The following is a 10,863-nucleotide window of genomic DNA, read 5'->3' on the forward strand; positions in this document are numbered from 1 at the left end:
CCGACAGCGCATTTTGCTGATAAACTGGGCGCACTTGGCACAGAGTTCACTCTGCGATTTGCCGACTTTGCAGCTCAGAAATTTAAATTAGAACTGCTCAGCCATCCGTTTGCAGTTGACGTAGAAAGAGCACACTGTGCACATCCAAATGGAGCTGATAGACCTCCAGTGTGATGACACTCTCAAGGCAAAGTATGACTCTGTGGGCGCTGCACAGTTTCCAAGCTTCATCCCCAAAACAATGCCTTAACTCCGCCTACATGCTGCTCAAATGCTCTCCATGTTTGGAAGCACATACATGTACCTGTGTGAGCAGCTTTTCTCTGTGATGAAGATGAACACAAACCCACAGAGGAGTTGTCTCACTGATGCACACCTTCACTCCATCTTGAGGGTTTCCACAGAACCTAACCCATAAGATATTAATGAACTGGCAGCCAAGAAAAGATGCCAAACATCTGGCTCTGGTATGTATGCATAAAATAATGTAGCCTATTTGTCCAATATCCCTTCTATCCTGTTTATTAAATGTTGACCTTATTTGGCCCTCAACGTAGTCTCTCTCTGGGATTGAGTTTGACACCCCTGCATATCTGCTGTATTATGCTAAAAGGTGTCATTTTGCAACTTTTTTGGTTGTTGGTGTGCCGCGGGATCTTTTTAATGTAAACAATGTGCCGCGGCTCAGAAAAGGTTGAAAAACACTGATTTAAAGGACCGAGCTTTCTCCATATGTTGTTGAAGGATTACATTGTAGCGGTTTGGCTTGAAATTGGCTGCAAGTCAATTTTATGATGTGCTTTGTTCACAAATGTTTCAGAAAACTGCCTGTAATCTTCATATGTTGCACTTTTGTGCGGCTGTGCATCTAACAGGAGAGTGAGAGAACTCCAGGGATACTACGCACATTGAGAGGGTATATGGACAGTTTAGACGATTTATTATCAAAGCTGAGCATAACATAATTCCAGTGGAGAATACCTGGGAAGGTGAAAACCTGCACCTTTGATATGTGCTGTGCCCCACCGATGATCTCTTCTTAAAGAGATTTCTGAATGAGATTGAATCAGCCGAGGATCGGGATTTGAAGCATGAGGATTATGAAGACTGGAGGCGTTGTTGCACCAGTATTTACACTCCTCTTTTTCAATTTTGCCAACAAAGTTATTGACTCGAGGTTACAGTGTGAGGCTGTCTGGACTTCACAATTAAGGTTCATCCAGAGAAGAAAATTGAATAAAACTGTCTTGCTTGTGATGCTGACCTTTGTTTGGCCTATAATAAATGTGTGCGACGCGTGTAACCAGGGGTTACTCTAATTCTATGCTACTGTGGTGCTTGCTGAAAAAAAGTGTGCTTTTGTCTAAATGTTTTATTATATTTTCTTATTGCTTTGTTGTGTTGCCACGTACAGCGCGGCTTAAGGAATGAAAGGAGCCGTGAACACGGTCTTTTTATACATATATATATATATATATATATATATAGTGAGACTGACCAAGAACACAAAGAATCAGCCCTGTAACAGCTGCAGTCAGAGCTACATTTTTTTCTTTCACCGTCTTAATGAGAAGAAATGTAGTTAGTTCACTTTAATCACATACTTCGAGGTAATGGAAAATCTTTGCTTCTTTTCAATTATGTGCGGGTATGATGACCTCAGATCATCCTCTCCTTCTGTATTTTGCTGACTCAGAGCTAAATTAACTCATATTCTCCACCACTCTCACTGGGACACTGCTGCTCCAGCATCTGGAAACACACACACACACACACACACACACACACACACACACACACACACACACACACACACACACATTTGGCATGTCTGCAGGCTAGCTATGGTCCAACCTGCTGCACTTCTCAATGCAAATGTTGGGACAATTAGCAGACTTTGTTTTGAAAAATCATGATACGAACCAATGTCATAAACGCATAAACCAGAACACACGTTAAACCTCTTTTATTGCTATCATCCATATTCATACACCTAATAAACATGCACAGTGTTAGTATTTATTTACAACAGGTTTAGCGAAACCGATGCCTATACTAGCATGGTATGTAAATACATTTCACATGAACATGTCCCAGGATCTGTGAGGTTGGTAGCCAACGTCACCTTGAGGCATTATTAGACACGTACCACAACGGGAAAGAAAGGGCGGTCCAACGGTAGCCATTTTTCTGTTGCCCAAAAGTTGCTCCACATTATGTTCTGGCAACGTTGCCCATAATGTTTTGTTTTCTGCAACACATTATCACATCCAAACCAGCACTAGCAATGTAGTTGCGACTGGGGGAGCCATAAGACAATTGATGCTCTTGAGCTTTGTGTGTGTGTGGATCAACTTCAATCGTCGAGTGGAAAAAGACGTTCTACGTGGGTGCTCTTGTGGCTCTCTGGCTCCGTATCGGCATTCGTTTCTCCTACCGTTCACTTGGTAGACGATCAAAATTACAACCGTGGCGCTATTTTTGTGTAAATCCTGACCTGAGTCTGTGTTTTAACACATACACTTTTCTAAGGGTCAGTGCTCCGCGCTGCCACCGAGGGGTACGCAGCTCAAAAGGCAAATGAACACCATCGCCCATCACATGTCCTTTTCGATAAGATTCGAATAACTGGAAATGACAACACAAGTTTGACAATCCTGCAGTTCTGGAGATCCCAAATCAAAGTTGCATCCTTAGCAATTACAGATTGAATCCTTTCAATAGCCTCGGCTGTGCATTTCATGATTTTACTCTCCTCCGTCATATTAAACTGAAACAAAATCAAGCAAAGCAGAGTAAACAAAAGTTGCACTTGATAACCATGCGGGAAGAACAGAAACCAAAGTAAATCCTACTTTTCTATTATCGTCAGGCAAGGAGAGCAATCAAAACGTTTGTAAGTTGATGACATATTAAAAAAAAGGTAGATTAAAACATGAGAAACGATGCAGATACAATTTGAACATAATCAGTTCAAAAGGCGATAAATAGATATTGCCAATTTAGCTTATTGTTCAATACACATCGAATGGTAGTTCTTGAAATTGAAATGGAGTGAGTGAGTGTATGTATGTCACAGTAATATAGAATACAGCAATAAATAAACATGCATCTCTGTTGTTGAAACTGAATCCTGGTTTCTGTGTCACGCTCGTCTGCCGGTTGACTGCATGCTATTTCAGAATGATCCCATCGATAACAAACGTGATATTAACATTTAAAAAAAATGCATTTCAAATCTGATCTAAAGGGAAACAAAGAGGAAATCAAAGTGGAATCTTTGGCTCTTTGGTTCACGTCACAGGTAGCGAACACACTGTTTGTCCTGAACTGAAATACTCACACAGCAAAAGATTTGACATTGGCCTGAAAAGCTGAGGAGACAAGTGACACCTCAAGCACATCCAGCGCTTTTTTCCCCTCTGATTTGGATAATGCACAGATGACGACATCCTGTTGAAATATGTTGGTAATTTCATTCATATTCAAATCACTCTACAATGTCTAACACATCTTGGTCTGACTACTGCTTGATGTTTTACAAAAGCACAGGGAGAAACACGACCAGCAGCCCATGAATAGCGCTGTATATATCACTAATATGTGGTACCTGTTAACCTATCAATGTGGCATTACACCTGCCCAATATCGACACACAAAGTGTTCAATATTGAATAAATAAATACAACAAAATGCAAAACACAATAGTGAATAAATAAAGTGAAACGTATAGCCTGAAATAGACCAATAAATTGTGAAATAATTTAATTATAGAAATTAATTACAGTATTAAAGGAGTTCTTTTTTAGGTAATTATAGAACATTTTATTTCAAAATGTCATTTTTTAATAGCGTTCACCTTGCCCCAAAACTCACTTCACAGACCAGAACTGTGCTGCTAGCTTGCTAGCTAGCAGCACAGTTCAACCCTCAGTTCAATGTCAAGTAAATGATTCATGCTTACCAACTATCCGAGCTAGCTAGCTAGCTAACTGGCTAGCATAGTGGCCTTGTAGCCAAACAAAAGTAGAGGTTAGTTTCTGTGTCTTTGAACAGTTTTTTTTTGCAGCAGCTAGTTGGTTGATTTAAAATGACTTCAGTACAGTCGTTGCTCACGACTACCAGGAGCTAGCTGGTCCAATTTTGGGAATGTTAGCTTTAATTGTGCCCTGATACGAGAAGCTCAGCATTATGAAATTCTGAAATAAAAAGTGTGATTGGGAGAAATGCCCCTATGAGAGGTTTGGAAAGTGACATCCTGAAATAAAATAGAATGAAATAATGAAAACAAAAATATTAAAAACATAAAATGTTACAATAACTCTTTAATAATTGGAAAAATGATTTCACAACTTCTGATCGATATATTTCACTCTATTTAATCACATGATTGTTAATCTCATAATGTCATATTTATGCCACGTATTCTCATGTTGTGGCTTTGTTTCTGTCCTTGTGAAACTGCGGAGCACATTTGTGGGATGACAAGTGCCACAATACTGTTCAGGGTGGCCAGATTTCCAGAACACAACTGAAGGGATCAAAGGCCACTACATTTATAGTGTCTATGAAAAAAGAAATGCAAGCAAAGAGACACAGCACTGCTCAGTGAATTAAAAATAACTTGTGGAAGGACACAGAAGAAAGAGAGATTTCAGCAGCAGAACGTCCCTGGGAGACTGATTTATAGTTTTTTAACACACTCTTCATGTAGAGTTTTTTTTCCAGCTCCCTCGCCTCTTTCTTTCATCCTTCTTCCCCCATCCATTACTTTTGCTTTTTCCAACTAAATATTGTACCTGCAGGCAGAAATGGAAGATGAAGTCGTAAAGTGTCGATAATCATTCCATCACAACAGAGAATCAAAGTGGGATTCGCTCTCCCTCCGTCATGACGCCTTAAATTACAGCTCCATCTTCTGCGTGTCCGACAGTAACGACCTGCACGAGGAACGAAAAACACTACGCCGAAAAAGATGCAGACTGGGCGATCTGTTTCTTTAAGTGACGTTCATTTAATCTCAAGGTGTATCAGCGTCGATCGAATTTCGCCCAGTCTGTGTCGGACGGGCCTATTATTTACCGGCTGTATAAAACTTTTGACTACAGTTTGACTGTGAGTTTGACTACACAATGTTTTAAGATGGAGCTGTAATCGTAGGCGTCTCTCTTTACCCCCCTCAGAAACAGCCCTTTATGTAAGTATGCTACTTCGCTCATGAATCCAAATGCTGAAATTGTACACACTCATCTCAAAACACACCGAAATAACGCTTACTGTACAGTAGAATACACTTCTCGTCTACACACCACTCTCCGGGACATGTGCTGCACTCGAGCGAATGCTAGAAGTACAGATAATAAGTCCAGTAGAGCAGGTTGACCATGACGAACGAGAGAGGGAAGGTGACTCTGGAGTAGTTGTCTATGTGGTGGGGGTTCTCTATGCGACAGCAATATAGTTTGCGGAGCACTTTGCGGACAGTGGCCAGGGCGGTGAGGCACCAGTGGGTGCGCTTCGGGGGCGACGCCTCGGGCTTAGGCTCGCTGCCCGAGGGGCTGGACGGGCTCACAATGAGTTCTAGGGAAGTGGCCGGCGGGGTCGCGGCCGCGACGGCGGCGGCGGCGGCGGCGTCCTTGCGTCTCTTGGCCCTGTTGTGATTGGTGATGGTGGTGATGATGCCGTTCATTTCGTCGTCCAGGTCGTGCATGTGGTGGCCGTACTGCAAGAGAAACGGGAGCCGACGAAAGGGTGAGTTTCGAACAGAAACAAGAACGCGACACATCCAAAGTTTGAGAGAGCTCGTGCCACTTGTTTTACTCACCCCAAAGAGCACCGCGATGACATGACGATGACAATGAGCACCATTTGTGAGGACAATGACCGTGACCACAACACTTAACAATAACACAGCACATCCAGGAGGGTCTCACCATGATCAAGTGCGTGTCGAGGTGAGTGAGGCTGCAGAAGTGGGCCACGGCGTACTCAATGAGCGCTCCGAAGATGAAGCTGAAGCAGATGCCCAGGTAAACGTCAATGGCCTTGATGAAGCAGTTGGCATTGGGCAGTGACGTCCGGGCTCCCATCATTAGAGTGGTCATGGTCAGTACTGTGGTCACTCCTGGCACGCAAGTAAAATACACACAGAGAGACGCTGGTGAAATACGGATTCTTTGCCAAAGTTGGCAATGTGTTTTATGGGGTGTAAGGAGTAAGGTTTATTTTTCATGGTTATGGGTATTCAACGTTATGGGAGATTTGAAAACAAACTTTTTGGTGGTTTTCAAACCAGGGGACAACCACCCAACTAACTAGTCAGTGAATACAATCTGCTGTGTGATTACTGTGTTTTTTTGGTAACAATAGGGGTCAATGGCATAGATGAAGATTTGGATAAACAGGCATTTTTTTCTGGGGAGAAATCTGTGCATAAATGAACGTTCCTGACCATTTTAACGGCCATCACCTCATGTTATCTTTAACAGGTAAACCAGCCATTTCAAAGAGATATGCATTTGATAAATCACTACTTATGCCTTTGTTATTGAAACCTACGAAAAATTTTATAAATGAGACCAAATAAATGCATTTAGTCGGAGTTAACAGGCCATCTCCTTCCTTTCATTAACAAACAGAATGTACGCTAGCCATTTATATTAGATTCAATGTTGCTACATTGTGGCTACAATTATTTAAAAAATACGAACATTCAGCCTCCCTGATGTGGCACAAATATAGTACTGCAGATATAATTAATAAATGAAAGACTATGGAAGAAATTCTGCAAACTTATCTAATGAAAATCTCCCTTGGACCCACCAGTGGGTCCCGACCTAGTCTTTGGGAAGTACTGCTACAGATTAATACGCCCTCATCTGGAGTATCTCATGTATCCAATGTCCTCACATATGAGACAAAAGTTCAGAAGAAACCTGCACCGACTTCGCTGAAATCAAGCCCTTCACATCCGGTGGTCCATGAAGCAGGATATATTGTAGTATTCTTTGTTTCGAGAACTTTGTGCCCCCTGAAGCCCCTGCAGTATAGCGGTGGATTTAATTCAATGCAACATCCATGTTCGGATGTTGCCACTAGATAACGACAGTGTCACAGAGGCTCTATTCAACCATCAGCCCTCGAAAACCAAAACCTAAAGCAACATCTGTGCTCACTAAAGGACAGTATTGAAGTCTCAGTGTCGTAGCGATCATACCGATGACTGATGAAGAAGAGAAATAAGGTACAAAATAAGTACCGAGCACACAGCTCCTACAGTGATGCACAGCATCTGCATACGGTTTGGTGTATTGTAAAAGTGGGTGACGTTTTACCCAGGAAGGCAAAAAGGATGCTTTGTTTCGTACCTATACAGATACGAGCTGGAACGGAGGACAGGGAAATCCAGAAGGAAACCCACGAGAGGACAACAAGCAGGCTGGAGGGGACGTAAGTCTCGAGGATGAAGTACAGAATGCTCCTCCTCAGCTCAAAATGGAAGACCAGCTTCGGGTAATTGCCTTGGAGAAGAGGGACAGAAGTCTGTCAGCGTACGATACTTAATAACAGAAAACGACATTTAACGGCTGCCATTAAAAAATGAGCGTAGCCCTGGGAGTAACTCGTTACCGGTCTCATAAACGGCCTCTGAGACGGACGTGTAGTGGTCCTCCACCGTGTACTGGGCCAGCTGCAGAGTGTCTAAACCGCTGACGGACTCGTTTCCTCGGGTCCAGTAGAACATGACATCGTTGATGTTGTAACCCCCTGTAGGGGAGATGGAAATGACATTTTTATTACAGAAAAAGCTGCACTCATCAATATATATTTTAAATAAAAGAGGCTGAAATAAGTATAAATCAATATGCTTGTAGTAAAGAACCCACAGAGAATTATCACCCAATTCTTTAGTTCCCCTATAAAACAGTCTGCTTTCAACTCACTGGTTTTGGTTTTATGGCAACTTTACTGTTTCGTTTCAGACTTATCACTCTCATTAAGATTAGATTTGAATTTTGAACATTTAAGACAGTATAAGCCTATTATATAGAATATAAGAGAAGACAAGAATACCCATTAAATATAGGCTGTACAACAATCTCTCAAGAACAACATAATTAAGCGTTGAATGTCCGAAAAAGGAGTAGGAAGAAGTGAATACTTACTGTTTGATCAGTAAACGTATTAATCAAACATTATTCAAACTTTCACCAGACACACCTCGATCACGTCAATCAAACCAAATGAAAATGAGGTATTTAAAACAACGACCACCCATTAAATATCCATTCAGTGTGCTATTTTTTTAAAATATCTATTTCCACTTTCTTCCCTACAGTGGTTCCATAAATCAACTCTTTTGACTGTAATACAATTATATTCTACATCAGTCTTCCTAAGCTTGTTTCTTGCTGCAGCAGGCAGCAAGAAAAAAAAAAACTCTGATTAAGCCACTGCACACTCCCTACCAAGCACCAAACAGCAGTCAGACGCCGTTAGCGTCTAGCTGCTGGACATGGTGGAGCTTTTAGTGGCTAAAGAGACAGACACGTCCCGCAGGACTCGACCAGGCCTGCTAAGAAGGACGGTGAATATCCAACCGATCGCTAATGTTGTTCCGTGACAGCTGTTCTCTATAAAAACTTTATGAGTTGATAATGCGTCAGCGTTATACATTAGATGGAACAAATACATTTACTTCTTCCTGGAGCAGTTTCAGTGTTTGTGCAGGTGGAAAACATGACGAGCACGTTAGACATTAGCTTAGAAAGCTGCTATAATTTATAACTATTGTGGTGATGGTGGTGATGATGATGCTGATGATGATGTAGAAACAGCTTTAACAGTTTTTGCTAAACCCCAAAGCAGCAATTGAGGGAACAGCTGTGAATGTTAACGGCTCCAGCTATGCTGAAGTCTGGTCCTCTCATGGCTGAGTTGTTTGGGATTGCAACCCATAGCGGGTGGTAAATTCCCTCTGATGCTTCTCATCCACACGAGAGAAGCATTTTGCATAAAACCAAAGGGGAATGCGGAAACTCCTGAAAATCAAGTTTAAGGGCAGAGATTTTGGGCTATTTTTGCTTCCATAACGTGTAATCTTTCAGACTTGTGGAGAGAAAAGTACACGATCCACATTTAGGTCTTTTTGTTGCTACACTTTGTCAATTTGTGTCCCTGAGCGGTCTCTTTATATATCATTTACAGCCTGATATAAACAACACTTTATTACTAAAAACATGGGGTTTCTTTTTTTATGGCTGTGGAGTATTTTCTGATTCATGGGGTGATAAATATGAGATATCCAAAATCCCCTCTGTAAAAACTTTTGACTCTAATATGTCAACAAAATGAAACAAGAATTTTAAATCTGTCTTTATCCAATGTTCAGATTTCTGTTCTGGAAATGTATGCAAATTAGCACATATTTAATTAGATACTGCCTCGTTTGCATATTTAAAACATACAATTTAATAAAAACTTCTTAATGTAATGGTAATGTTTCATGGGGGTATCTATTGGTTGAATAGTTTAACCCCGTTCACCTTAGTGTCCCCTCTTAAGATGTCATGTTAGCCGTGAGAAGCTAAGAGCTAAAGATAGCTAAAGTCCCCACCGACCGCTAAAGCGCCGCGTGTTAGCCGTTAAAACAACACGACACTTTAAAGACTCTAAAACACGATGTTAATCTTTCATGTATGGAGCCGTACAGTCACAGTGGAAACGGAACGGTCTCCGCTCTAACGCAGCTTGACACACGGAGATCCAACAGGACTTTGCTAATGGAAATGCATTTGCGGCACTCGTGTTCACGTCTTCAAATGGGGGGGGGGGTTGGTAAAGAGTCCTGATGAGGAGCTTAACTCTCGCCATCGTGCCGTAACAGACTAATCATGCACATTGCACACTAGGCCCCTCGAGACCCCCGATAACCCAAATAAATCTCGGGAATGAGACGGCACTATGGTCAGAGATGCGGCAGCTAAAGTGTGGCAGCGCTACATATTGATGGTACAATGTTACTCTATAATAATTATCTATGATTTATATTTGTTGAGGACAGAATAAAGTAAAAAAAGGTGTGATTCACAACCTCTGAGGTGTATTTTTCTCATTTATCTGCAGAGGGAGCAAGAGAATAAGAAACGTAAGCCGGAGCTGGAATAACACACCTCTCTTGTATGTCCAACAGGAAATGCTCATTAACGTTACAGATGTAAACCCTAGTATGGAGTCATGTATTATTGACCGATTGTGAGCTATGGTGCTGGGAGCAAAGTCCCCTAATGAAGGGAAGTGGTGACGTAGCTGCTGAGAGGTCCTGTAGATTCACTGTTTTTCTCCCTCTCTCTCTCTCGTTGTCCTTATTAGAATAACTCATTATTCTCCTGACCTAAAGCCCGGACATTAGTGTACAAATTAGAGACGCAAATGGCTCGTGACTGGCGTGGAATGAGTTACACGACCTTTCCATTCGCCCCTTGAAAACAAGTAGCCATATACATGATCAAAGAGGGGGGAAAAAGTTACATCACAAAGGACAGCGACTATCCTCTGACTTTTTTTGCTGCCGTCAGAATGCACTAAATATTTCACCGCAATCCCGATCTAAACGCACCGCACCCCCCCCCACCACGGCGCTCTCTTTTAAACCATCCTCCAGTGCGGAGGATCCACCTTTGGCACGGCATTAAAAGAAAAAATAAATCCTTCAATATGCATCTTCATAAAGAGACAGAGCAAAGAAGGAAGTAGAGATTGAAAGAGAGAGAGAGACAGAGGGGAGAAAAAAAACAGCAGAGATGGAGCAGCAGGATGAGAGAGAGAGAGAGAGAGAGAGAGAGAGAGAGAGAGAGAGAGAGA

The 10,863-nt window shown here is 41.8% G+C and overlaps 1 protein-coding gene across 2 annotated transcripts in view; it reads right to left on the reverse strand.

The window, feature by feature from the left end:
- Positions 1-1,951: 1,951 nt before the first annotated feature.
- The window catches only part of LOC116398542 (gamma-aminobutyric acid receptor subunit pi), a 74,975-nt gene continuing 66,063 nt past the window's right edge, over positions 1,952-10,863 (reverse strand). For both annotated transcript variants that reach the window (XM_031874938.1, XM_031874928.1), the window contains 4 exons: positions 7,630-7,767; positions 7,368-7,520; positions 5,934-6,124; positions 1,952-5,722 (listed from right to left, as the gene is read on the reverse strand). In XM_031874938.1, coding sequence (XP_031730798.1) covers positions 5,345-5,722; positions 5,934-6,124; positions 7,368-7,520; positions 7,630-7,767 — 860 coding nt within the window. In that variant the 3' untranslated portion in view covers positions 1,952-5,344. The remainder of the gene's footprint in view (positions 5,723-5,933; positions 6,125-7,367; positions 7,521-7,629; positions 7,768-10,863) is intronic.

Source organism: Anarrhichthys ocellatus, unplaced genomic scaffold (assembly GCF_004355925.1).
Source record: "Anarrhichthys ocellatus isolate YVR2014 unplaced genomic scaffold, GSC_Weel_1.0 scaffold3, whole genome shotgun sequence".
Lineage (NCBI taxonomy): Eukaryota > Metazoa > Chordata > Actinopteri > Perciformes > Anarhichadidae > Anarrhichthys > Anarrhichthys ocellatus.